We start from the raw sequence: 27,014 nt of genomic DNA, 5'->3' as shown, positions 1-27,014 counted from the left end.
ATCCATCCGGCCGGAGTCCAGGCTGGGCGGGACCACCTGCCAGGGGGCGGCCGCGCAGCGGGGGAGGGGGACACGCAGGCTGCCCGGCCCCCCTGACATGTGCGTCCCCCCAGGTTTGTGATCCTGTCCGTGGTGCTCTTCGGCCTGGTCTACAACCCGAACGAGGCCTGCTCCCTGAACCTGGTGGACCACGGCCGCGGCTACCTGGGCATTTTGCTGAGCTGCATGATCGCCGAGATGGCCATCATCTGGCTGAGCATGCGCGGCGGCATCCTCTACACTGAGCCCCGCGAATCCATGCAGTACGTGCTCTACGTGCGCCTGGGTAAGGGCCACCCGCCGTGGGTGGGGGCTGCTCCGGCTCACTCCCACCCCACCCCCGTCCTGGGGCCCAGCATTCATTCAGCCACATGCCAAGGGCCCAGCCCTGTGTCAGCACCGGGGTCCAGCAGCGAACAGGCAGACTTACTGGGCTCACCTCTGGCCCGGGGCGGGGGGTGGGCAGGCTGAGGCCTGAGGGCCAAGTCCAGCCCTCCATCTGTTTTTGAAAATAAAGTTTTATTGGAACCCAGGCATTCACTTACGTACTTGCTGTCTCCGGCGGCTTTTGCACGGCCACGACCGAGCTGCATGGTTGTGACAGAGAGTGTGACCCACGACGTCTCATCTGTTTACTCTCCAGCCCTTTGCAGAGAGACCTGGCCAAGCCCTGCTCTGGGCTGTGCGTGTCCCGTCAGCTGCTTTGCGGTCCTTTCCCAGGCGGTCCCCTACCGTCCTGGGGAAGCCCCCCAGGGTCCGCTTGGGTGCTCTTCCTGGGTTCCAGCCCCTCCTCCCAGTCACCGCTGGTGAATTCTCTCCCGCGCTAAGCTCCTTATCCGTGTTAACTCAGGGAGGAGCCAGTGCTGGTCTTGTTCTGCAGATGAGGTGTCTGGGCTCAGGGAGGTTAATTAGCTCCTTTCCGGTCACACAGCAGTAAGTGCACCAGTGTCAGGGCTGAGAGTTGAACCCAGGTTGTCTGGCTCCAAAGCCTGGACTCTTAGCTGCCACCCTGGGCTGCCTGTGGATCCAGATGTCTCATGCTGCCCCCCCCCCGGGGGGGGCCGGGGGCTATTGATTCTCCCCCCCTGCCTCCCCCATCCCCGTCTCAGCCCTGGGCCCAGTGCTTTGGGCTGAGCAGGGGGCCTTCCTCCTCCTGGAAATAGCAGTTTCCACGAAATGAAGACTGTCACCCGGTTCTCACGGCCCTGCACTCCGGCCCTTGCACCCCCATTTTGCAGATGAGGAAACAGAGGCTCGGAGCGATTAGTAGCTTGCCTCAGAAACATCTTATCCCCGAACTCGTAGATCTAATTCTGATGCTGAAGGGACAGAGAAATGCCTCTCCGTCACCTGCCTTCGCAGTCACCTTCTGGGGTGGGGGTGGGGGCGGGAGGGGCAGGCATCGGGGCCCGAGGACCATGAGCTAGAGCAGCCGGTGGAATGGCCGTATGCTCCCTGGGGCTCCCAGTGCCACGAGGCTTGTGTGGAGGGGCGGCGGGAGGGCCGGCGCCCCTGCTCCCAGCTGGCTGGGTGCCCTGTGGCAGGAGGAGCTGGGCCCAGGTTCCAGGGCCTCCCTGTCCTTCAGTCGGGCCCTGCTGTCCCCGCAGCCATCCTGGTGATCGAGTTCATCTACGCCATAGTGGGCATCGTCTGGCTCACTCAGTACTACACCTCCTGCAACGACCTCACTGCCAAGAACGTCACTCTCGGTATGTGGGCAGCCCCGGTGCAGGGTCGGGGTCCGGGTACAGAGGGCAGCCCCGGTGCAGGGTTGGGGTCAGGGTACAGAGGGCAGCCCCGGTGCAGGGTTGGGGTCAAGGTATAGAGGGCAGCCCCGGTGCAGGGTTGGGGTCAGGGTACAGAGGGCAGCCCTGGGGTGCAGGGTTCAGGGGTACAGAGGGCAGCCCCGGTGCAGGGTTGGGGTCAGGGTACAGAGGGCAGCCCTGGGGTGCAGGGTTCAGGGGTACAGAGGGCAGCCCCGGTGCAGGGTTGGGGTCAGGGTACAGAGGGCAGCCCTGGTACAGGGTTCGGGGGTACAGAGGGCAGCCCCGGTGCAGGGTTCGGGGGTACAGAGGGCAGCCCTGCTCCAGGGTTGGGGTGAGGGTAGAGGAGAGCAAGCTCAGGCACCACGAGCAGCCACTGGCAGGCTGCTGGGGAGGCTGCAGCCTTCAGCCCGCATCCGCCGTCTTCCCTCAGGGACCCTGGTCTCGGGGCCACAGGAGGCGCAGAGGCGCCTGGGGCTCTGGAAACCCACAGAGCATGTGCCCTGTGTAAGGATGGGCCTTGGGGTCCCTGCTCAGTCGGGGGACGGCCGCGTGGCCAGAGGCTGGGGCCGTGTCATCTGGCCCCAGGAGCAGCTGGGGGTAGGGAGGCCCCGGCGCCCCTTCTGAAGAGCCAGCGAGGCGCCCCCAGCACCGTGACCCTCTGCCTCCCGCCGCCGCCGCCTCCCCAGGGATGGTCGTCTGCAACTGGGTGGTCATCCTGAGCGTCTGCATCACCGTCCTCTGCGTCTTCGACCCCACGGGCCGCACCTTCGTCAAGCTGAGGGCCACCAAGCGGAGGCAGCGCAACCTGCGCACCTACAACCTGCGGTCAGTCGGCCGGGCGGGTGGCGGGCCGTCCCCGAGCGCGGCAACTCAGCGTGAGCCACGGGCTCACCTCGGCTCCCGGGTCTGTACAGCGGGAACCACGACCGTTCCTGGGATTTCACAGCGTGCCTGACACGGGAAGGTCGTGCTTAGTCAGTGGCAGCCATTTGTCCCTGTCATCAACCAGTAACCATAGGAAGGAAGCACGTGTACAGCCAGCCAAGAATGGCATGTATTAACTCACGGCAGCTCCCCGAGGGAGCTGTTAGCATCCGTCCTATAATACAGATGAAGAAACTAGGGCACCGAGAGGTTATGTGACTTGCCTGAGGTGACACAGCTCGCAAGAGGTGTGGCAGGAATCAAGCCTGGGCACTCTGGCTTTAGAGCCCCTGCTCTTTGCCGCCAGGAGAGTCCGCCTCTAGGATTAAGGAGGCTGGGGGAGGTTAATCAAGGAAGGCTTCCTGGAGGAGGGGAGGTTTTGCCCAGAGTTTTGGTAAAGGGGGAAGGCTGTGCCATGGCAGAGAGAATGAGGGAGGGAGTCCAGGCGTGATCAGAGGGTCCCTGTTCATTGAAAGCAAAGGGGGGGTGGGTGCTGCTTCCAGGCTGGGTCTCAGTGACTCCTTTTAATTGAGCATCTGAGCCCTTTCACCATCCGCCTGTGTAATCCTCTTGTCAACCCTGGTGCAGCTGGGAGACCCATTCCCAAGGGGAGCAGTCTGGGTCTCAGGGAGGGCAGGTCACTTGGCCCAGGTCAGATTGGTGGGGAGGGGACCTGGCAGCAGGGTTGGGAGCCCTCAACCAGGGGACTAGGTCGCCCAGGCCCCATCCCACCCTCCCATTCCTCCGCATCTGGCGCCCCTGGGCGCTCCACGTCAGCTGTGGCCAGAGCCACACCTGCACCCGGGCCGGCCACCTCCCAGCCCCAAATGCCAGGTTTTGGAGCCAAGGCCCCAGAGCCCGTCGTTTCTCCCGGTGCACCTGCTGGCTACCACCCGTCCCATTTTGCTCACTCTGAGCTCATGCCCCCGCCTGACCTGGTTTCTGGGCTCCTGGGGCCCCGGGAAAAAAAAAATCTACCCCCCCCCGACTCTGGGTAATTGCCTTTGGGGCCCAGGGCAGCAGCTCCTTTGCAGCTGAAAGTTGGCGGTGGCTGTCATCTGAATTAGAAAGTTTTCCAGCACTTCTGGGCCCCGTGTGGGAGGCGAGGGGCCTCAGAGTGCACAGATCCCCACCCGCTATGGTTTGTCCAGTTCTTGGTGGGCTTGGGAGGGCAGCACAGGCCATGGCTGGGCTGCCGTGACCACCTGTCAGGCTGCTCCCCTCTCGCCTGCCCTCTGCTCTGAAACCAGCAGTGGGTCTAACAGGGATGTCTTCAAGCCTGCCGACCCTTCATCCACCTGCAGGTTTGGGGATGTGCACAAGCCCTCCTGAGCCACACTGATGGGTTATTTTAGTTTCTGGAAGTCAGGGAGCTGTTGAAGTCCTTGGCCCCTTCTCCTTCCAGTGAAATCTGGTGGGGTTTAGAGGAGGGTTCTTCCCACCACTCCTCCCTGGGAGCCTTAACTGTGGCTCTTTGAAGAAGGAGTAACTGCCTGCCTTTTACTTTAATGAGCCTCCGGGCAGAGGGTGCTGGATCCGTGAGACTCCCTATCCAGATTTAATGTGTCTCTCCCAGTCTTGGTGTCTGTAGCCTAACTGATGCATCAGGCCAGACATGTCATCAGTGCCATCTGCTCCCTGGTGGGCACAATGGGTACTGCAGTAGAGTCTACAGCTCCTCCACCTGCCAGAGGGAAGGGAGGAAATTTTCTCCAAATGTTTAAAAGCCACTTTGGTTAGAAAGGATTAAAGAACTTGATGCTCTGGTAACTCAGCCTGGCCAGCATGCTGTCCCTTTACTAAGCCTCTAGTAGGTTGGATGTTGGCTTAGGATGTCAGGCTGCCCAAGTCCCAAAGGGCTGGCACGTCCCAGAAATAGCAGTTCCCTCGCAACTTCCTACCCCCATCCTGCAGCCCTGGAAGGCCCTGTGGCTTTCCCTGCCCTTGCGGCCCACGGCCCATGGAACCAGGGTTGGGAGCAGGCAGCAGCCCTTAGCTGTAGAGAGGAGCCGAGAGGCTGGGGAGGAGGGCCTGGCCTGTCACTCCTGATGGATGCTAAGTGCCTCACGGGCATCTGGGGCCACCCGTGCCCCTCCTCCTAACCACCCAGCACCAGGCTCTGAAGGGGCAGCGAGGGCACATGTCATAGAAGCAAGCCAGCCTCTTCTCACTCAGTCTGGACATGTACATTTGTAAAGCTGGATCTGTTCTCTTTATGCTCAAAACACACCAACCTCTGGGTACCCAGTGTCAGAAGAGCCTTTGTGGATAACTGGCCAGTCGCTCTCCCTTTGGGTACAGACTCCTGGCTGCCCTGACTCCTCATCAGAGCAGCCAGAGCCACTGGGGCTGTTGGGGTGTGGGGGGAAGAGAGGGCCAGCCATGGGGTTGTGAAATGTTAGGCCTCTTTCAGCCCCTTAAACTCCCCCAAGTACAGAGAACATGAGTATCTGAAATCTCTTCCGAGAAGGGAAGCAGGTCTGTCCACAGGCCTGCTCCAGAGCCTTGGTACGTGGCAGCAGAGGGGGCACGCTGCTGCCATCTTGGATTGACCCTTTGCACGCGTGGGCCACGGGTCAGCCCCCAGTTTGGGCTCCCAGCTCTGAAGCCCCCGGGGCATGACCGTGTCAGTCTGCCGGCAGCCAGGAGCACAGGTCCTGGCCTTGGTCAACGGTGCACCACCTCAGCCCAGCAGGAGCCCCCCAAGGAGAGCCCTTCTGGCTGACAGCTGGTCACTGGCCACCCAGCTTTGGCCGGGCCCAGACCTATTCTCCCCTTGACCCCGCTGCCCGGGAGCTTTTGGCGAGGTCCTGGGAACAGGCTGCCCTGTTTCCATAATGTCTGGGCCCAGCTCTTCTGGTTCCGCCCTCCGACCTTACTCATACCGACTCTCCCCCACTGCAGGCACCGCTTAGAAGAGGGTCAGGCCACCAGCTGGTCACGCCGGCTCAAAGTGTTCCTCTGCTGCACTCGGACGAAGGACTCACAGTCAGTAAGTCGTGGCAAGTGGCTGGCCTCGGGCTCACGTGCTGCCACTCGGGAGCCTTCCCTCCTCGGCGGGGCCACAAGGGGGCCGGGCGGGGCTCTGAGCAGGCACAGGTGACAGCCTGCCCCTTGGAAGACCCACTCCCCCCAAGGGCGGAGCAGCCAACCCCTTGCTCTGTCAAGCGGACAGAAACATCTGAAGACTTTTTATCAACTCCCTTGGAACTTAAAATTTAGTTTAGAAGAGATGCTGCAAAACCAGGGGGGCTTGAAAAGAAAGCAGAGCGGTGTCTCGGACGGAGTTCCCTAGGGGCTCAGAAGGTTGAGGATCCCATGGTGCTACTGCTGTGGCTCAGGTCACTGCCGTGGCGCGGGTTTGATCCCTGGCCCAGGAGCTTCCTCATGCCTCAGGTGTAGCCAAAAAAAGACAAGCAGTGACTTGCCAGCTGCAAATCACTCTGGATGATCCCTTGGAGTGGGCGGCGCTTGGTGTGGCTCTGGATGGCACTGTCCACCCTCTGCCCCAGTGCCAAGTGCTCTGAGGAATAACCAGATGGGCCAGGGCACAGCGGAAGGCAGGCGGGGGCGGCGGCCTGGGTGGGAGGAGGGGAGGCCGGGCCCTCAGGGGCCCTTAGCGGAGCCCCCCAGCGCTGGCAGGGCCCTTAGGGATCATCTAGTCCCACCCCTCGTTTTGCAGATCAGGCAGCTGAGGCCCAGAGAGGTGGAGTGACTTGCTCAGCGTCCCACAGCTAGTTAGTGGCAGAGCCAGTGAGCTCAGGAGACCACTCCTCCCCGAGCCAGACAGCAAATGCCCTCCATGGAAGCCACCAGAAGCCTTGAGTGGCCTCCTCCCACCGCAGCCCCTGGTGAGCCTAGAGTGAGTAATCAAGCATAAGAAAGCCCCCCCAGCCCCCCCACACCCCTGAGGTTCCCTGGTGGGTGGGGCTCTCTGAGGTCTGAAGGGTCTCAGCCTAGGGCCTGGAGAGGGCAGCTTCGGGACTGGTGCTGGAGCCTGGGGAAAAGGCAGGCCTCCCCCAGCCTGGGTCCCCTCAAGCACTGATGGCCCGGCGTCAGGTCAGGTCCAGCCCAGAGCAGGTTTTGATCCGCTCGCGCTTTGTTGCTTAAGGATTCCCTTTGGAGGCGAGCGTTTAAAAATCAGGGCATTGATGTGAAGTTCAGCGTTTCCCGATTTGGCCGAGGTGGGCCCCTAGCAGCAGCCACTGGCTCCCTTTGGTCCCATTAGGCCATTTGAGTTTGCAGCCCTTGAGTTTTCTTCTCTTACAAGTGCCAGACCCTCAAGGGTGAAACCCAGCAAGAGAGAACCGGGTGCCTAGTTGGCTTCCACCATCACCCCCCCCGCCCACCACAGCCCGTTAGGGAAGGGGTTCCCTAACCCCAAGATTTCTGCTTGTCGGGAGATGGGGGGGGGACTCTGCCTGGCCTGCACCCCCAGGCCCCAAGCACCACTGTCCTGAGGACAGAGCTCGTGGTGCAGCAGGGGCGCTAACCCACCATCACATGACCCGTCTCCGGCATATTGGGGGTCCCTGAACATCCAGCCGTGGGCACACGGGTCCTGAGACCCGGAGCTCCATAGAGCCCTTAGCGGGCCATTCAAGGTCACAGCTGGTGGGAGGTGGGGAGAAAGCAGCCAGGAGCTTAGCTTTGGCGTCTCTGCTAGAGAGAAAGGCCGAAGGAGAAAGACCAGGCCAGCCTTGATGCCCAGGACCGGAGGAAGAGCAGGAAATGGCTCTTGTGGGCATCTGTGTGTGGTAGGCAGTGCCGGTGAGTCCCGTAGGAACTCCAGGGACAGAAGGGCCAGGCGGTGGGGGACAGAGAGGGTCAGTGCTGGCTTCTGCCAGGTCTGCAGGGGCCCGGAGCCCCGGACGGGGGAGCTTGCACAGGGAGCCGGAGCAAAGCCCAGCCCCAGGCCATTCACACCTGCTCTCTCTCTCTCCCCCGCTCCCCTGCCCCCGCCTCCCGCCTCCTTGGGCCGCTAGGACGCCTACTCGGAAATCGCCTACCTCTTCGCTGAGTTTTTCCGAGACCTCGACATCGTGCCATCCGACATCATCGCTGGCCTGGTGCTGCTCCGGCAGCGGCAGCGGGCCAAGCGCAACGCCGTGCTGGACGAGGTGAGCCCCTCCGCGGCCTCCCCGTGCAGCCCTCCCGGCTGGCCCTGCTGCCCCCCAGGTTCCACATGCCCTCTCAGGCCCCGCAGGTCAGCCTTTGGAGGCTCGCTGCCCTCCCTGCTGCAGCTTATCCCTTTAGCCAGACCGTCTCTCGGCTCTTGCTTGGGTGGCACCCCTCCGCTGGGCGGCGTGTGTCTCCGGGGCTGGACATCTGATGGCAGGGCCTGAGGAGCCATCCATTCGTCTCCATGCTCCAGCCTCCAGCCTCCATGCTCGGCTCCACCCCAGCCCCGCCAGCTCAGCAGTCCTAGCCGGAGTCTCCCAGCACCCCGTACAGAACACGCTATTTCCTCGGCCTGGGCTAGCGACGTCCCTGGGGGCTGAGGCTTTGGATGGAAGGGGAGCAGCGGGAAACATGAGGAGACCTCAGCTTTTGGCAAACTGGCCGGGTCACGGAAGGGCTAGAAACCACACGCTCCTTTGGGCTCTCAGGCCCTTGGGCAGCAGGCAGGGGGCAGGGCGGGAGCCTGGACCCTTTCCCGGGGCGGCCACCCTCACGCACCTGTTTTCCAGGCCAACAACGACATCTTGGCCTTTCTGTCTGGGATGCCGGTGACCAGAAACACCAAGTACCTCGACCTCAAGAACTCGGTGAGTCGCAGCCCCCCGACCCCAGCCCTATTCCTGGTCCTTCTCTCCCTCTGCCCGGATGGCCCAAGCAGACCACCTGCCCGCTGTCCCTGCTCTGCATGGGCCCCCCCTCGGCTCTCCAGGCGGCCTCTCTCCTCCATTCACACCCTCTTCCTCCCGAGCACCCCCCACACTGCGCTAGTGCTGCAAACAGAACCCCTGAGTCGCCTCGCTGTGCTCAGTGGTCCTGGCCTCCAGAGATTAGAAAGGGCTTCACAGGGGTGAGCTGCTACTGCTACTGTAGCCGCGGTTGCTATTGTTTTAAAAGGCAGCAGCAGGACACAGCCCTCTGGTTTCCAAGCTTTTTTTTGAGAAGCAGAACCTCTTCTTAATTGCCTTCAGTAGAAATCCAGTGTGGGTGTCCCAGTAAAGGAGGGGTGAGGCCTTGGGGGTTGGGGACCGGGGGTGGGGGGAGCCCCTCGCCCAGAGCCGAAGCTGCAGCCTGCCTTGGGACTTGGTCTGCAGAGCTCCGCTCCTATGGCCGTGACCTTGAGCATGTCCCTGACCCCTCTGAGCCTGTTCTCGCAGTGCCTTTGGTGCTGGGCATGCCTTCCACTCAGAGCCCTGGAGGGAAGGAACGAGCCAGCCCCAGCCCAGTTCCCAGCACGGTGCCAGTGAGCGGTGGTGCTTGTGGGGATACCATTTGAAAGGATTCATCCTTCACATCTGAATCCCTGTCTGCGCCTACTTCCCAAAGCAGGCGCTTGCATCCCTTCTTAAAATAGCCCATTGCTGGCAGGTGCTTCTTGCTGGGGGGGATGGGGGGAGCAGTGAGGGGCCGCCCAGGTTCATTATCATCTTCCCCGGGTGGGGCAGCCAAGCCCAAGCCCCGGGAAGCTGGGGTCCCTGCCTGCCAGCCAGCCAGGCTGCCAGGGCCCCGCCCTCTGCCTTGAGCCAGAGGGTAATTACCTTCTGGGCGGTGCGTTCCTGAAGAGCAGAGCGGCTGGGGACGGTTCCACCCCTCTGGGCCCTGATTAAGGTGCTGCTTATTTCACAGGATGACTAATCACCCTCTTTAACTTTTACAAGGCAACTAATTCCCTCTAAGTGCAGGAGGCCCCCAGAGCCCGGGGCGCCGGGGATGGACCCTGGAAGCCACTTTGCTGGGACGCCTGTGTCTCCCCCTCCCTCAGGCTGATAACAACAGCCTGGCCTCAGACACTGGCTTTCAAGCTGGCGCCTTCCCTGGAGAGATCCAATCTACCCCAGACACCCTTGAGTCGAGCCCGGGGCTCCCTGAGGGTGGGCGACTGGCCGGTCCCCCAGCGTGTCTGGGTCTCCAGGCTGGGTACCGCCCCCATCCCTCTAGAGGGTCCGGGCCGCTCAGGGTTAAACAGGCCCTTCCCGGGCCTGACACCACAGGGGGGCGATCGTCACTCTCACCTCCCCCCTTTCTCTTCCCTTCTTGGACATCGATCCAGTGCTCGAGTGTTTTTCTGTCCCCAAATCATTAATTCTGAGATTGGAGCGGCAGGACGGGTCTCGGGAGGATCCGTGCCCTGGTTGCACGGAGATAATTAGGGAAATGCAATTATCATCCAGGGAGCATCCCCCTCCCTGCTCCAGGCAGGTGGGCATGGCGGGGGAGGGGGGGGGTCAGCTCTCTTTCCCGCCCCCCATGGAGGGAGCCTGCAGGCCCTGAAGCTCGGGCGGGCGGGAGCTGACCCCTGGGCCTCCTCTCTTCCAGCAAGAGATGCTCCGCTACAAGGAGGTCTGCTACTACATGCTCTTCGCCCTGGCCGCCTACGGCTGGCCCATGTACCTGATGCGCAAGCCGGCCTGCGGCCTCTGCCAGCTGGCCCGGTCCTGCTCGTGAGTACCTGAGTACCGGTCCCCACCTCCCGAGGGGGGCTCTCCCTAGAGGGACTGTGCCTTGCCGCCCTGCCCCCACCTCCCCGCGGCCTGCCCGGCTTCTCCGGCTCCACCTCTAGGCCTCCACCTTCCTGATACTGCATTCCTCCTGGATGAGGAAGAGCATGGGCTTTGGAATCACACCGCATTGGGTTTGAATCCACACTTGGTCACTTGCAGCCCTCGGCAGGTCAGCCTACCTCAGCGGGCCTCAGTTTCCTTATCTGTGAAATGGGCATGGAGATGCATGGCTCCTGGAGTTGCATGAGAGGATGACGTGAGAGGCTCCTCAGCATCTGGCAGCTCAGGTCCCCCCTCCCCAGCCCCCGTCTCTCTCCCCGCCCTCTGCCACATCTTCCCTTCTCCTGGGCCCCCTCCTGTGCTCTGCCTTTCCGGAAAGCCTTTCCTGAAGGCTTTCCATAGAAGCTTCTGGAAGGGCGGCAAGGAGCCCCTTTGTGAGAGGCTCCAACCCTCTTCTGAGGGAGCTGGCGAGGCTTCAGCCGGATGCCACCCTCAGCCCACACCTGGGGCCAGGGTGGACTCTGCTGTCCTAAGTGGCCCAGAGGAGGAACCGCTCTGGGAGGGCCCCTCCCGGGAGGGCCCCTCCCGCTCTTTGGTGTCTCACCTTCCGCTGGGGCAGGGCTGGAAGGAGGACAGCTCCCAGGCTCCCTGTTCCAGAAAGGCTGGCATGCTGGGCGGGCAGCTTCTGTCCACGACACCCCGCCCTTGCGGCCCGCAGCAGCCACCCCCTCCTGCAGCATCCTTCCCGCAGAACGCTGAGGGGCTCTCAGACTGGTTCTCACCATCCCTGAGCCACTGACAGAGCCGACCAGGGTACCCAGGCCCCTTGCCTTCTTTGCCAGACCGCCCCCCCCACCTCCCCGCAGCTGTCTTCTCCCTGCCCCCCAGCATCCTCGGGAGCCCCTGCAGCAGCTGAGAGGCCTCTCAGAATGAGCACTGGACGAGGAGTCCTGAGACCTGGGCCCCACAGCCCTGCCCCGTCCCTCACTGGCAGGGCGGGGACGTTGTTTGTACAGGCAGTGTCCATCCTGCCCGCCTATGGGATGTTTCTGAAGCCAGCAACCTGTGTTCTTGAGGCACCCTGCAGATGGGGCGGCGGGGGGGGCGGGGAATCTGCAGCAGCTTCTCGTGCCGCAGGGAGAGAAAGCAGAAGGACCTCAGACCCCTTGAGGGCACAGCTGGCCTCCCTGCCCATGGAGGTGGTGGCCCACCCCAGATCCAGGGCTTTGCTTGATCCCGGGTTTTCTCAGCAAGGCCTGTCCCTCTTAGGAGGTAGGTAACAGGCCCTCAGGTGCTGCTCGCGTGAGGACGAACCTCTCAGCACCTAGGATTCTTAAGTAAAATCTCGGCAGTCAAGTCAGGAAAAGTGGTCAGCTCGGGTCACATGCTCTCCCGCCTCCAGGGCCCCATCTGTTGGGTGCCGGCTCCCTCTGGTGGCCTGAGGAGCAGCTGCACCCTAGCTGAGTACCCCAGCTCAGCCGCTCGCCCATTGCCCATTCGTTTGGGGGGAGCCTGCTGTGTGCCTGCTGCTGTGCTTGGTGTTGAGGACATAACTGTGAACCAAAGCACAGCAACCCCTGCCCTGTGGAGCCCACTGCCTGGCGGGGAGACACAGACGGGGAAGTGCAGCCCTTTGGAGCAGATGGGTGCTTTAGAGAAAAATTAGGCAGGCTGTTGGCAGGCTGGTTGCTGGGCAGGGCCAGACCTCACTTAGCATAACATTTGAGCAGAGGCCTGATGGACTGAGGCATCGGGCCGCACAGGATCTGGGAGAAGAGCGTTCTAGGCTGAGGGAGTCACGCAAAGATGCTGAGGCAGGATTAGGGCCAAGGGGAGTCTGGCAACAGGCCAGAGGTGGGGGGTCAGATGGGGTGGGGCCCTCAGCCCTTGCAAGGATGCCGGCTTTTCCGCCAGGCAGCAAGGGTGGCCCTGCAGAGTTTTGGGTGCAGGGGTGTGGCTTGACTTACATGTTAAGAGGTCCTGTTGGCTGCTGAATTGAGGACGTAAGGGGGCGAGTATAGACGAGGGTGACTGGTCAGGAGACCCCATGACGCTCCTGGGCAGGGAGTAAGCGGCCTGGAGCAGGGTTGAGGGAAAGTGGTCCGAGTCTGGTCCGGAATTTGAAGGCAGATGTGCTGACCGACTGGTTGTGGGGTGTGAGGTGGGCTGAGGACCCCGTGGCTCCAAGTCAGGCGCCAAGCACTGAGGGGGGAGTGGGGGGACTGCCCAAGCACGGGAGGCAGGTCCTTGGGGACGGAGGCCGGGAGAGGTTGCAGTCCTGTGGGACATTGCGTAGGCTGTTGAATGGGAGCAGGTCTGGGGGGGCTCATCAGTGCACAGGTGGTATTTAAAGCCCAAGGCGGGATAAGGTTCCGTGGGCGCAGGTGTCACTAGAGAGAAGCCAGGGCTGACGTCTGGGTCCTTGGCGAGAGTCCGAGGCCAAGGAGGCTGCCCACGAGGGAGAAGCAGTCCCTGAGAGAGGGTGCCTCTCCAGCCCACAAGGGGAGGGAGAGACCCACCAGGTCACGTGCTGCCTGGGGGCGCTGGGAAGCGGCCGGTAGAGCTTTTACAAGGGATGCTTTGGAGAGGGGGTGGGGCTGCAAGAATAGGTTCCAAAGAGGAGCGGGGAAACCTTTGCTCCATGGGGGCCGCTGGCCCTGAACCCTCTGCCACCCCGCCCAGGTGCTGCTTGTGCCCCACACGGCCCCGGTTTGCCCCTGGAGTGACCATCGAGGAAGACAACTGCTGTGGCTGCAACGCCATTGCCATCCGGCGCCACTTCCTGGACGAGAACATGACCGCAGTGGACATCGTCTACACCTCCTGCCACGATGCGGTGAGAGGCCGGGGCCGGCTGGGCCAGGCCGGCGTGCAGCCTCCCCCCAGCCTTGGTCCTCTGCAGGCTCCAGGGCGCAGGTGGGGCTGGGGCCTGGGGTGTCGCAGCTGTCCCCCCCACCCCTGCCAGCAAGAGCCCTTGGCTTGGCTGGCAGACTAGAGCTGGGCCCCTCCTGTTCCCTGTAGCCGGCCTGCGCCCCCCCCTGGGGCTGGGAAGTGGACCCCAACCCTGCGCCCAGTAATGGGGCTTCCTGGTCCCAGCCTTTGGGGGGAAGGAATTGAGGGCAGGAGCAGTGAGGCAACCCCGCTGCCTGAGTGGGCACGAGGCTGCCGGCAGGGCCGCCCAAGGCGTGTTGAGAGGCAGGGTGGGCTGTGTGCTGGGTTGGGAGGGACCTAAAGTGACCCTCGCAGGCAGAGCGGTCACATGTAGGTCCCAGAGGCGCCAGATTCCCCAGCCCCAAAGGAGACTTGCTGAGGTCACTTCCCTGGGTCCAGCCCCTTCCAGGCTCACAAACCACTCTTCTCCCAGGTCTACGAAACCCCCTTCTACGTGGCAGTGGACCACGACAAGAAGAAGGTAGTGATCAGTATCCGGGGAACCCTCTCCCCCAAGGTACGCCGCCCAGTGCCCCCTGCCCGCCCCATGGGCCCCCGAGGGGCACCCGCCTCCGCTTTCCTGGCCTCAGCCCGCTCCTCACCGGCCTCTTTCCCCACAAGGATGCCCTGACGGACCTGACCGGTGACGCTGAGCGCCTCCCGGTGGAGGGCCACCACGGCACCTGGCTGGGACACAAGGTACCCCTCCTGTGGGCCCCCGGGCCTTCTCCTCCCCTGCCAGCCTGTGGGCCCGTCCCGTTGTCAGTGTGGGGGCTCCCCCGGGCTCGCCCAAAGAGATGGGTCAGAGAGGCGAGGGCCGTCTGAAAGTTCCACTGCCCCCCACCTGCCGGGCCCCCCGTAGCCCTGCCCCACAGATCCCGTCCACAAGAGCTCGAGGAGGCAACTGGGACGCGATCACACTGGCTTCCTTAAACACGCATCCCCTCCTCGAGTCTCTGTCTTCCCATCTGGGCAATGGAAATGCTGTGGCGAAATGCCACCGGCCCCCACGGCCAAGTGGTTATGAGGACCAGAGGGGGGACAGGCGGGACAGCGTTAGCAGGCTTAGCGTCCCTGAGCTTTTGCCGGTCCCCTGAAGGCCCCCTTCCCTTCCCGTGACCCCGCCTCGGTTCCCTCCTCACCCAGGGCATGGTCCTCTCGGCGGAGTACATCAAGAAGAAGCTGGAGCAGGAGATGGTCCTGTCCCAGGCCTTCGGGCGAGACCTGGTGAGGAGTTTTCCATGCCAGGATCCCTGGCCACTCCCGGCTTGCCTTCCCACAGGGCAGCAGACCGGGGGCAGGATGGGTGACTGGTGGCCCTCTCCCACAGGCCAGACTCCGACACCCTCCTGTGACCCCTGGCTCCCCGCCCGCTCCTCCCTGCCCAGTCCCTCTCCCCACCTCTGGCCCTTTCTTCTTTTGCACCAGCTTCTCTGGGACACCCCTGCTCAGCCCTGCCCAGCTGTGCCCACGTGCTTTGTGCCTGTCATCAGAGGCACAAGGGCGGCTCAGGCTGGGGCCTCGTGAAATGCAGAATGCTGCTCTGGTTGGGGACCATCTGGGCCCTGCCCGCTCTTCCCTGTGCAGGCAGGCAGCTCTTGGGGTACTGCCAACTGCCCTTCCCAAAGCCAGGCGGTCCCTGGCCTCAGGAGACCCCGTCTAGCTGTTGGGGCACAGAGATGGGAGCAGGTAACCACGTGATGATGACAGAGTCTCCTCACTGTATATCAAGATCCATCCCAGCTACGGGTGCATTTATCTAGGAGGGAGAGAGCCTCTCCAGGAAAAATCAAGAAGGGCTTCTCCAAGGACGTACCCTCCAAGCAAGGTTTTGAAGGATGACTAGGAGTTTGTTGGGTAGGCTCCCCAAGAAGTTGCTCTGTGGGGGCCTAGCTCCGCCCTGGCAGCCACGTGGCACCGACATGCTCCCAGGACTCTGGGAAGACCCCTCAGCCTCCCTGATATCAGCTAAGACGGTCAGCTTAAAGGCCCGTGGGCAGGGCTTTCAGGGCTGCTCTTGGTCCCCCAGGGCCGCGGAACCAAACACTACGGCCTGATCGTGGTGGGCCACTCCCTGGGGGCAGGCACCGCTGCCATCCTCTCCTTCCTCCTGCGTCCCCAGTACCCGACCCTCAAGTGCTTTGCGTACTCCCCGCCAGGGGGCCTGCTGAGGTGAGCAGGGGCCCGGGCCTCCGAGGGGGCTGGAGCTGGTGGGAGGCCAAGGGCCGGGCAGGGCTAAGGGCGGGGGCTGGCCTGGGCAGTCTGGTTTCCAGTCACAAGGGAACTGGGAATGGCCTGGCAAGGGGGAGAGGCGGGAGAAAGCTGGGGGGAGCCTCTGTTAAAGGCCAGGCACACCCTGGGGTCTGGCCCCAGCAGAGCCTCCCAGACGGCTGGGCGGGGCAGGGAGCAGGCAGCCCCGCTCCCCAGAGGGCCTCCAGTCACTAGGAAACTGCTCGAAGGCGTGCCCAGCAGAGCCCCCGGGGAGCCCCGTGCCCTCCCCCGCCTTAGCACCCCCTCGGCTTCCCTTGCAGTGAGGACGCCATGGAGTACTCTAAGGAGTTTGTGACGGCTGTGGTTCTGGGCAAAGACCTTGTCCCCAGGCAAGTTGCTTCCTCTCTCCTGGCCTGGCCTGGGCTCTTCTCCCGGCTCAGGGCCTCACCCAGGCAGCTTCCCGCATCCTGGAGGGACCCCCGGGGGCTGCAGGCTCTCCACCACCCTCCCCCCGACCCTGATGGAAGGTCTCCTTGCCCCCACACCGCCCTCCCAGTCCCTGGCCACCCAGTCTGATACGCTGTCCTGCTCCCTCCCCAGGATCGGCCTGTCCCAGCTGGAAGGCTTCCGCAGGCAGCTCCTGGACGTCCTGCAGCGAAGCACTAAGCCCAAAGTGAGCTCGCTCCCCTCCTTCCTGCCTGGGCCCCCCAGGCTCTGGGCCCCCTATCTGCCCTGTGCCCTGCCTGTCCCTTGGCACAGAGCACAAGAAGCCCCTGCCATGTGAGGCCAGGTTGGGGTGTGGCTGGTGTCATGGGACCTCAGGCCGTCAGACCCTTCGCATCTCTGAGCTCACCCCGTCTCCCCCTGCCTGTCCCCGTCTCCCCCTGCCTGTCCCCGTCTCCCCCTGCCTGCCCCGTCTCCCCCTGCCTGTCCCCGTCTCCCCCTGCCTGCCCCGTCTCCCCCTGCCTGTCCCCGTCTCCCCCTGCCTGTCCCTGCACAAATGGGGAAACGAGGCCCAGGGTGGGCCAGAGACTCGCTTTTGCTCACACAGCAAGTTGTAACCCAGTCAGGACTGGAACCAGGGCCCTCAGGCCCAGGTCCCAGGGCAGAGAGCTGCCCGCAGTCAGGACACAGCTGTTCGGAGGCTCAGTGCCTCGAGTGTGACAGAAAGGCCTCCTCCAAAGGCCACTGCTTCTCCCCGGTCCCCAGAGGCTGGAGGTCGCCTGCAGCGGGGATCTGGGGGCTGTTCTGGCTTCCCTGGCAGAGAGGAGGGACTAGCCCTTCCAAACCCGTCATCAGGCCTCTGGGGACACTGGGGGGCTCTTCCTGTAGCAAGCAGGCCCTCAGCAGGCCAGGCCAGAGGTGGGCATGCTGCAGCCAGGCTCCCAGAGGTAGGAGGTGGCCAAGCTGGACCAGCGGGGCCGCTGTCCCCCAGGCCAGCCCTCCCCCATTCACCGTCTCAGCCTGGTTGGGACTGTTCCCAGCCTTGGTGCCAGTGACCCTCTGGCAGGCAGGAGCCTAGGCCCAGTCCCCGGGGGTGGACAGGCAGAGAAGCCTAAGGGGCCCCTGTCTGCCTGGAGGAGCCCGCTTCCAGGACATAGATGGCTCCTCTCAGACCCAGCCCTGGGTGCTTATCAGGCCCAACAGGCCAGCGGCGGGGAACCACCCCAGACGTGGCCGGGTCTGGCAGGTGCACCTGCACCGAGCTACGGGCTCTATCCTGCCTCTGACGTGAAATGACCTAGACAAAGTTCCTCCCTGCGCTGCACCTGTTTCCCCTGCACTAGGTGAGGGGTTGACTGGTGCTCAGCCCTGAATTCAGCCAGCCCACATCATCTGTCCTGGCACCTTTTTGGCCATCATGGCCTCTGGACACCTCAGCCCCCTGCATGCTGTCCTTCCCTCTGCCCCCTGGCCATGTCACCTAGGAGCCCTCCTTCGGGGCACCTCCTTGCCCCTGCCAGCGCCGCTCAGCTCCGCCCCCTCTTCCCCCATCCTTGCAGTGGCGAATCATCGTGGGGGCCACCAAATGCATCCCCAAGTCAGAGCTGCCCGAGGAGGTGGAGGTGACCACCCTGGCCAGCACGCGGCTCTGGACCCACCCCAGCGACCTGACCATCGCCTTGTCGGCCAGCACCCCTCTCTACCCGCCTGGCCGCATCATCCACGTGGTCCACAACCACCCAGCGGAGCAGTGCTGGTAGGTGCTGCCCGCGACTCCAGACCGCGGCTCAGGGCCCCCATGGCGAGGTTACCCGGAAGCGGAAGAGGCCAGCCCAGAGCAGGACTTGCAGCTCCCACCTCGACGGTCCCCATCTTTGTCCCCACTGTCAGCCCTTCCCTGGCATCCCCCAGGGCAGCTGTCCCCACTTGTGATCCATTTAAAAGCAGATGCTCTGGAGTTCCCATAGCAGCTCAGTGGTAATGAACCCAACCAGCATCCATGAGGATGCAGGTTTGATCCCTGGCTCTGCTCAGCGGGTTAAGGATCCCGCATTGCTGTGGCTGTGGCGTAGGTCACAGACTCATCTGGGATCTGGTGCTGCTGTGGCTCTGGCAGTGGTGTAGACCGGCAGCCGCAGCTCTGATTCAACCCCTAGCCTGGAAACCTACATATGCCGCAGGTGCAGCTGTAAAAAGGAAAAGAAAGTAAATACGTGCGTACATACAAACATATGTACATACGTGTGTGTACATGCATACGTGCACACTACAGAGTATACACACACGTACGGACATACACACACCTACATGCATACATAGTGCATACATACGTACATACACACATATCTACATACGAGCAGATGCCCAGGAGGGTCACCCTAATGCCCCAGCCAGCTCCCCCTCAGTTGTCACTTGGCCTCGGCACTGGGATTAGCAGCAGACAGCTGGCAGGGGCAGGAGAGGGAAAAGGAGAGGCTGAGCACAGCTCTCAGGGGGGCTGGGCTGCCTCCCCCGACAGAGGCTTGTGAGCCGGCGTGGCCCAGACCATTAGCAGGTGGGAGGAGGCTCTGTGGGGCTCAGGGCTGAGGCTCAAGGTCGGCCTTTCTGGCTCCGTTTGGCACAAACGTTCCTGGCTGGGTGAGGCAGGGGCATGGAGCCCGGGGACACAGCCCTGTGGGCCAGGCCGGGCACGGGGTCTCCAACTCCGCCCCACCCGCACTCAGCCAGGGCAAAGAGCAGAGCTGGGGCCCGGGGTCCAAGGCCAGGCTGCCCCCTGCCCCCCACTTCCCTCCGGCCCCTGTGCCCCGCAGCTGCTGCGAGCAGGAGGAGCCCACCTACTTCGCCATCTGGGGCGACAACAAGGCCTTCAACGAGGTGATCATCTCGCCGGCCATGCTGCACGAGCACCTGCCCTACGTGGTCATGGAGGGGCTCCACAAGGTGAGCCGGGGCGGCGCTGGGCTGGGCCCCCTCGTTGGGGCCCCACAATGCCTTGCTGGCCAGGTCTCCATCCCCGTGTTAGAGACAAGGGCGCCAGACCCAGAGAAGTTAGCCAGGGTCCCCCACTGGGCTGCGGTGGGGCCAGGGGGTCCGCTCACATCCTGGGCTCCAGAGCTGCATTCTGTCCACACCGCTCTGTGGTCCCGTGGTGGGAAGGCGTTTGGGGGGCACCTGTGGACCTGTCCCTGAGGCAGGCTGGGCTCAGAAATCCTGACAGCCACCCGGCACGTGACAGATGCACAGCCAAGCAGGTACAGCCTCAGCCATCACCTGGCCGTGGCAAGGCTGACACAGGGCAGGAGAACACCAACCTGGCCCATCCGTGGGGCGAGGCAGGGTCACAGGGCCCATCCCCAGCCTTCCTGAGGGAGTGGGGACCTTTAGTGGGGAAGCCAGGTGACCCCATGAAGCTCTCTTGGGCCTGAGAGGCCTGGCCTGCCGCCCTGCCCCCATGGTGCTTGTCACCCCTCCACCACCGCCAGCTTCCCCGCCCTGTCCCCAGGTGCTGGAGAACTACAACAAGGGGAAGACAGCCCTCCTCTCTGCTGCGAAGGTCATGGTGAGCCCCACCGAGGTGGACCTGACTCCTGAGCTCATCTTCCAGCAGCAGCCGCTGCCCACGGGGCCCCCCATACCCGCCGGCCTGGCCCTGGACCTGCCCCCCGCAGACCACCGAAACAGCAGTGTCAGGTCAGTGCTGCCTGCCCCAGCAGGTGTGACCAGGGGCCACGAGCATGCTTTCAGATGGCGAATGCTCATGTGCTCATGCAGCTCTGCACACACGCACGGGAGGGGACTTGCCCCCCTCCCACCGCGGGGTCTCTCCCGCTCTGCCGCCACTGCCCCTCAGCCTGCCACCACTGGAGCCCACGTGGACTAGAGGGGTCTAGGGATGCTGGACCGCTGGCCACGGACAGAGATTCTCTCAGGCGTTTACACCCAGTATGCGTGCGCGTACACACACGCGCACACACACACACACACACACACACACTTGTACTGAAGCCTACATGTGTCTATACCTGTGTTTACAAATAGTAGCTCTAAGTGCCCAGAGCTCCGTACAGACTGACTCACATGTGGGAAACACACCAAGACAGACACCAAGTCACTCGTACCCAAGGACATGCTTGGACGGGCAGCCCTGCCTGAAAATGATGGGTGCACCTGTGCCAGACCCAGCCACTCAGCTGCGTGGGCTGGCTGACGTACAGACACCTTGTGTGCAGGCTGCACACACAGACACAGGCATGCACACGCTCCCAGACACCCCCACTCACATTCGCTCTGAGGCTGTGGGTCCTGGCTTGGTATGGATCCTCCTGCCTCTCCGGCACCTTTCTCTCCCAGGTCCTGAGTCCAGGTTAAAGATCTGGTCAAGAGGCTGCATGGTCACTGCCTCCTGCCTGCCCTTGGTTGGGGACACCTGACTTCTCTCTTGTGTGCATTTTGTGTGATGGCTGCGTGACCAGGTGGGGGCGCCAGTGTTCCGCACAGCTGCAGTAACTGCCGCGTCGCCCTCCGGGTCCTTCATTCAGTCTTTGCAGGCTGGTGGGCGCAGCCAAGGGGCTGCAGGGTGCCTTCCAGCAGGGGGCTTGCCCCCCTTGGGAGAGGCAGGAGGAAGCCCAGGGAGAGGAAGGAAGTGACAGGAGCTGGGGAAAGGGCACAGAGGGGCCCTGGCCCGGAGGGTGGGGACGGCCCCGTGGGGGCGCTCTCCCTCCCGCCTCCAGTGACCTGGGCCAGCCAGTCTCCCTGGACCTGTCTCTTGTCGGTGCAATGAGGGGCACCAGCGCAGGGCCCCGCACCCTGCCCGTGCCCAGCATTGACCTTCTCGTCTTCTATCTCGGGTTCTCATGAGCTGCTTTCTAAGAATAAGGACTCCCTGTCCCCAAACGACTCAACGACTGTCCCCTCCCTCCCCTCCCCAAGTTCTCTCGGGCTGGGGAGCTGGGGGTGCGTGGCCTCTCCCCTCTGAGTCCCACCCTGCCCTGCCCCCCACAGGAGCAAGTCCCAGTCTGAGATGAGCCTGGAGGGCTTCTCGGAGGGGCGGCTGCTGTCCCCGGTGGCCGCGGCCTCGGCGGCCCGCCAGGACCCGGTGGAGCTGCTGCTGCTGTCCACCCAGGAGCGGCTGGCGGCGGAGCTGCAGGCGCGGCGGGCGCCGCTGGCCACCATGGAGAGCCTCTCGGACACCGAGTCGCTGTACAGCTTCGACTCGCGCCGCTCCTCGGGCTTCCGCAGCATCCGCGGCTCGCCCAGCCTCCACGCGGTGCTGGAGCGCGACGAGGGCCACCTCTTCTACATCGACCCCGCCATCCCCGAGGAGAACCCGTCCCTGAGCTCGCGCACCGAGCTGCTGGCGGCCGACAGCCTGTCCAAGCACTCGCAGGACACGCAGCCCCTGGAGGCCGCCCTGGGCAGCGGGGGCGTCACCCCCGAGCGGCCCCCCAGCGCAGCGGCCCACGAAGAGCCGGAAGAAGAGGGGGGCGGGCCGGCCCCCCGCAGCGCAGAGCTGGCGCTGCACGACGGGCGTCTGGGGGACTCGCCCAGCCCTCAGGTGCTGGAGTTCGCGGAGTTCATCGACAGCCTCTTCAACCTGGACAGCAAGAGCAGCTCCTTCCAGGACCTCTACTGCATGGTGGTGCCCGAGAGCCCCACCAGCGACTACGCCGAGGGCCCCAAGTCCCCCAGCCAGCAAGAGATCCTGCTCCGCGCCCAGTTCGAGCCCAACCTGGTGCCCAAGCCCCCGAGGCTCTTTGCCGGCTCGGCCGACCCCTCCTCGGGCATCTCGCTGTCACCCTCCTTCCCACTCAGCTCCTCAGGTGAGCTCATGGACCTGACGCCGACGGGCCTCAGCAGCCAGGAGTGCCTGGCGGTGGACAAGATCCGGACTTCTACCCCCACCGGCCACGGGGCTAGCCCCCCCAAGCAGGATGACTTGGTCATCTCGGCACGCTAGCACCCCAGGAGCGGCTGCCAGCTGAGGCCCAGGCCAAAGCCGGTGGCTCCTGCGTCTCCTGGTGACTGCCCCTCACCCCCGCCCCAGGGCTGGGCGGCTTTGAGGAGAGGGCCACCTGTCCCTGCCCCGCACCGGGGGGGCCAGGGTAGCCTCAGGCATTGGGTACTGCTGCTGAGCTGGGGGTCCGCATCCCTACCTCAGCTTAGGACCCCCCAGAGCCAAGGCAGCTGGGATCTAGGCCTCCCAGAGTGGGAATGAGGGGGAGGGGTGTGGAGCAAGGAGGAGCCCGGGGCAGCCCACCGGAGGGGTCCCCTCAGCCTGACTGCCCCCCACAGGGACATCCTGGCACCCCCCTGTTCCAGGACAGGCCATGGGTATGCCGACTCCCCATCACTGCCCTCTGGCTGTGCTGCCAGGGCCGGGATGGAGAGCAGCAGCCCCCTCCCCACGTACTCTCATCTGTGGTCCAGGTCTGGCATCTGCCCTGGCCACCCCCAGATCTGGTGCCTGCTGGCCAGCCCCCTGGGGGGACCCTCCCTCCGCCCCCCACCGAGGTGGCCCGCAGTGCTGTGTATGTTTACAGAAGCTGCTGGGCTGGGCTCAGGCTCTGTCCTGGGCTCACAAGCCCCCCACCCTGCAATCATGTGTTCAGTAGCCCCTCTCTGAGCAGGTAGGGGCCAGAGTCCACGGGGCCCAAGGCAGGACCACCCCTTCTCTGCTTGCTCTCCCTCATGCTGATCTCTCTGTCCATGGGTCCTGGGTACCCAGGCCTGCCCCACTGCCCATTAGTTACTTCCCGGCCTGCCTTCTACTCCCAGGGACCCTGGCCACTCAAAGGGTGGAGGGCACAGGTGTGACCACCCCTGGCTGCAGAGTCAGTGCCCTGGGAGGAAAGAGGGTCCCACCAAACCCCTTTTTAATCACCTTCCCCCAGGCCAAGGCACCCCGGGCCCTGGGATCTGAAACCAAACACGCCTCCACTCCCCTCGGCTCCCGCTTCTCGCTGGCCTGGGCTCTCTCCTGGGAACGGGGCCCCCTGCCCTCCCACCCCTGCTGGCAGGAAGCAGGGCCAAGGATGGGGTATTGTGGGACCCGGCTAGAGACCCTGGAGGGGCCAGGGGCCCCGAGGCCTCCACAGCCCCTGCTTGAGGGGTTCCTTCGCTGCTGGGTTGGGGGAGCAGTGGCAGGGGAGGCCCTGCCTGTCCCCAGAGGCAGAGCGGGGAGGCCGTGCATGTGGCGCGGGCGTGTGTGTGCATGTGCATGAGCGTGCGCCATCCCGAGGACGTGGCTGCGGGGCGCCCTCCCCGCCCTGCCTGCCTGCCGCCCCCCAGCCTGCCGAGAAAACAGGTGGCTAGCATGCGGCGGGGACCAGGGGACGAGCCCGTCCCTTTCCCCTCGTCTCGCCTGCTGCTCCGGCCCCTGGTTTGGAAAACTGGTGTGTGCCCAGGCGGCCCCCGGTTTGGAAAACTGGTGTGTGCCCAGGCGTTGACCGCCCGCTTGTGCCTTCGTCTCCTCGGAGGCATGGTCCCCCCCACTCCGGGCCTGCCCAGGCTCCCCTGACCAAGACCCCCATCTCATGATCACTGGTGTCTGGGAGCCCTGCCCACCCTGACAGACAGGGACAGAGACCTGGGAGCCGGGCCTCCCTCGCCCTCTGACTCCCACCCCCTCATCAGGTTCCATCAGGCACCTGCCCCTGCCGGGGGCCCTACACAGAAACGGGATGGAATCAGTGGCTCTTAGAGTTAAAAAAAAAAAAAAAAAAAGACAAATCATAAATCAGAATAAAGTTCCAATAAGCACCCCAGCCAATAGCAGGGAGATTTAGGGTCCGGCCTTTTAATTCCTCCTCCACCAGGGTGGGCCTGGGACTTCTGAGGGGGCATGGTGCCCGCCCATCCCCAGGACTGAGCCATCAGGGACAGACCCCCCCACCCCCAAGGCTGCAGCCACACAGGGTCACAGGCTTGGGGCTGGGGCAGGCTCGGACTCAGCCCTGGCCGCCCCCGGGTCAGCCCACCCCTCACCCGCACCCCCCCTTGCCCCCGCCCCCGCCCCTGGAGGATGGGCCTGCTGCGTGTCTCCCCCTTCCTCCGTACACCACACTTGGGGGGGTCTGAGCCACCCCCCTCAGCCCAGCTCGGCTCAGACCGACCCCCACTCTGTCCCCCAGACCCGCAGCACAAGGTCTCCTGGCCGTGCACTGGCCTGTCCTCCCAGGGGCCTGGATGACCTCCATATGCAATCGGCAGTGAGCAGCTGGGCCCCACAGACACTCACGCACTGTACGTGCCATGCTCCCCTGACTTTTTTTGTACTTAATGTATGAAAGATCCAAACTAATATTGCTGTAAAAAGGAGAGACAAATTAATATAGCTTATTCTATAAATATATCTGTATATACGGGTTTCTGTATATTGTATAGAGCTGTGTATAAACTGGATGTAGAAGCATGCTGGCCGCCTCGAGTCACCTCTCTTCCCAGCAGGTGGGGTGGGGACTGGGTCCGGGGGCAGGGGCCGTGTGGTGGGAGGGGACCTCCAAGATTGCCTCTCACCGCTGTTGATGACCTGGCTGGGGACCACGCTTTGAGTGGCGGTGAGAGACCAGAAGGCCCTCGAAGCCCCACTTGAAAAGGGGCAGCTCCTTGTTGCACCCTGCCTGTGTGACATGTGCCAGGGGGCCCGTCTGACCTCAATTGGGGCCTTCTTAGCTCCTTCTCCCAAAGGGGCCTGGGGCTACCACAGAGCTAGCGGTGGGGCACCGGCTGGGTCCCACAGCGCCTGCCCCCTCCTCCCCCCAAGTGCTGAGAGCCAGGGCCGGGTGAGGACACTAAAACTCCCCAGCTGGGTGACTCTGGAATGCGGGGCCCACTGGACGTCTTTGCAGAGGGTTTCCCTAGGAGGGTGCAAAAGGGCACGCCAGGGACCCCCTCCCATCCTGGCCCCAGGATGGTGAGGCCTGGGGAGTGGCTGCCAGGCCAGGGCAGGCAGGCAGCTGGGCTCCCGCTGGCCCCTTGCTCCTGCCTGCTCCCTCCACACAGCAGGTGGCGCTGTTCCCCATCCAGTCCCAAGGGGACCTGCAGCATGCAGCCCAGCTCCGACCCAGCCAGCTTTTGACCAGAACTTGACCTTCCCCTCCCCACACTGCCCACCCTCCCAGCCCTAAGTCCAGAGTGACTGTGTTTGGTGAAGGCTTGGGGAAGATGATGGAAGAGTGCTGCCTTCCCTGAAGAAACTGAGGCTTAAGGGTGGAAGCCTACTCAAGGTTACTCAGGCCTGGGGACAGATTGAGGACCAAAATCCAGGTCTCCTGCCCAGGACTCTGGCCTCCACCCTCACCTAATGGTTTTCAGAGGCTCTTCACACCCTATGGTCTCTGGGTTTGCAAATGATCCCATCTAATTAGTGGAGAAAAGCAGAAGAAACCGAGGGCCAGAGAGGTTCGGTGACTTGCCTAAACTCACACAGCCAGAGTGTGAAATGGGGAGAGGCTCTCAGAGGGAGTGATTCTGGGATGGGCTGGAGCAGTACTCTGCCTTCCCGTCCCCACTTGGACCCTCGGATGGGAGGGAGGTGGGGGAGATAGTACCCGGCAGGGCCCCCAGCCTCATGGGCTCGCTGGCTTCACACTCACCAGCTTTTGGGCCTTCCTCTCTTCCTTGGAAAAATGGGCAGCTTCCAGGGCTGTGCAGGCCCATGGGAGGCCGGCAGTCCTACGGTGGTAGGGAGGCTTCTGTCCACAGAACTCCACCTTCTCCCGGGCTGGCCTCCAGCCCGTTACTCATTAACCTGCAAGGCCCTGCCTCCCTTTCCCCAGGGCTGCCTGCTGAGCTGTCGGCTCCTCCTGGCCCTACTGCCACTCAGGGGCCAGCACGGGGCACTGGGAACTGACCTGGACTCTGAGAAAGCACCATGTAGCCATCACTTCCCTGGCATTTACCTACACCATGTGGCGGGAACAGTGGGCTGATCTAGAGATGAGGGCCCCATGGACTAATGGACCAGCCCTGGAGAACGGCCGAGCCAACCACAGGGAGCCCTGTGTGCCCAGCCAGGATCCCTCACTCCTGTGGCTTGGTGGGGAGGTGGTATCGATGGGGACTCCCCTCCATGGGCGGGCCCCTCGAGGTCCTGGTTAGGCAAGGCTCCCTGGGGCCCCGTCACCAACCTTAACCGCCTTCACTATGGAGTTGGGGGTGGCCGCCTCAACTCTTTGCTGAGCCTTGGGGTCTGGGACCTTTCAGCCACCCTTCTCCCCTGGCCCAGAGGTGAAAACCCTGGGGACAGTTGCCCCTTTGCTCAGCGGTCTAGTGGAAAGTCAGGGAGATAGATGGCAGGGCCAGAAGGCCCTGAGCGAGGCCAGCTCCCACGGGATTAACAGGTGGCTCCATCCCACCCCGTCCAACTTCGAGGCTAACCCAGAGACATAATCCTGCCTGAGGAATTGGGTGTTGGGGACAAAATATGCCTGGCCCACCTGCCTATGGACCTGTGACCCAGGCAAGACTTAGCTCATCGGAGTGGCCTTTTCGGCCCCTGGGGTATAGGGCAGAAAGACCTGCCACTGGGGGAAGCTTATAGAGACGCTGCTTTTCCAGCTGGTCCCGGGCAACTCCTAAAATTAATCCGTTTTCAAAAAATCACACACGGCGTAGGCGGGTGTCTACTTTGTCCGCAGGCAGGCCTGGCCCGTGTGGGGGAGGAGCAGGGCAGAGAATAACAATTGTCTTAAGGGGGGGGCTGCCGAGGAAGAAAAACCTCTGGGGTGGATGGGCTGGAAAAGAATAGGCATCTCACTGTGGCCCTCTCCCCCCCTCCGCCGGCCCCTGCGGGGGGAGCACCGGTCAGCACCCACAGCTGGGGCCTCCAGCAAAATCCTGTTCTATATATCTAAGAGCAACAGCTCGGAGAGCGGCCCCCGGGGGACAAAACCTCATTGTGAGGCGCCGGCCAGCCTGGGCGCCCCCTCCCCCAGCCCCAGAACTGTCGTGGCTTTGACCCTCCTCGGCGGCGGCCACTGCAGGCCTGCTGACGGGGCCACATCTGGGGCTCAGGCACTGG

The 27,014-nt window shown here is 63.4% G+C and overlaps 1 protein-coding gene across 3 annotated transcripts in view; it reads left to right on the top strand.

Moving 5' to 3' along the window:
* The window catches only part of DAGLA (diacylglycerol lipase alpha), a 61,156-nt gene extending 36,758 nt beyond the window's left edge, over nucleotides 1–24,398 (top strand). For 2 of the 3 annotated variants that reach the window (XM_047775563.1, XM_047775564.1), the window contains exons 3-20: nucleotides 114–325; nucleotides 1,647–1,748; nucleotides 2,492–2,630; nucleotides 5,634–5,721; nucleotides 7,715–7,849; nucleotides 8,420–8,497; nucleotides 10,224–10,348; nucleotides 13,091–13,244; nucleotides 13,773–13,856; nucleotides 13,961–14,038; nucleotides 14,486–14,566; nucleotides 15,369–15,511; nucleotides 15,871–15,939; nucleotides 16,151–16,223; nucleotides 17,554–17,750; nucleotides 18,805–18,934; nucleotides 19,497–19,684; nucleotides 20,996–24,398. In XM_047775563.1, the coding sequence (XP_047631519.1) occupies nucleotides 114–325; nucleotides 1,647–1,748; nucleotides 2,492–2,630; nucleotides 5,634–5,721; nucleotides 7,715–7,849; nucleotides 8,420–8,497; nucleotides 10,224–10,348; nucleotides 13,091–13,244; nucleotides 13,773–13,856; nucleotides 13,961–14,038; nucleotides 14,486–14,566; nucleotides 15,369–15,511; nucleotides 15,871–15,939; nucleotides 16,151–16,223; nucleotides 17,554–17,750; nucleotides 18,805–18,934; nucleotides 19,497–19,684; nucleotides 20,996–21,950 (3,031 nt within the window). In that variant the 3' untranslated portion in view covers nucleotides 21,951–24,398. Of the gene's footprint in view, nucleotides 1–113; nucleotides 326–1,646; nucleotides 1,749–2,491; nucleotides 2,631–5,633; nucleotides 5,722–6,440; nucleotides 6,592–7,714; nucleotides 7,850–8,419; nucleotides 8,498–10,223; nucleotides 10,349–13,090; nucleotides 13,245–13,772; nucleotides 13,857–13,960; nucleotides 14,039–14,485; nucleotides 14,567–15,368; nucleotides 15,512–15,870; nucleotides 15,940–16,150; nucleotides 16,224–17,553; nucleotides 17,751–18,804; nucleotides 18,935–19,496; nucleotides 19,685–20,995 lie in introns of those variants that run through there. The other variant, XM_047775565.1, reaches the window with a different exon arrangement.
* Nucleotides 24,399–27,014: the final 2,616 nt, after the last annotated feature.

Source organism: Phacochoerus africanus, chromosome 4 (genome assembly GCF_016906955.1).
Source record: "Phacochoerus africanus isolate WHEZ1 chromosome 4, ROS_Pafr_v1, whole genome shotgun sequence".
NCBI classification, from domain to species: Eukaryota; Metazoa; Chordata; class Mammalia; order Artiodactyla; family Suidae; genus Phacochoerus; species Phacochoerus africanus.
This window is presented reverse-complemented; position numbering and strand designations above follow the sequence as displayed.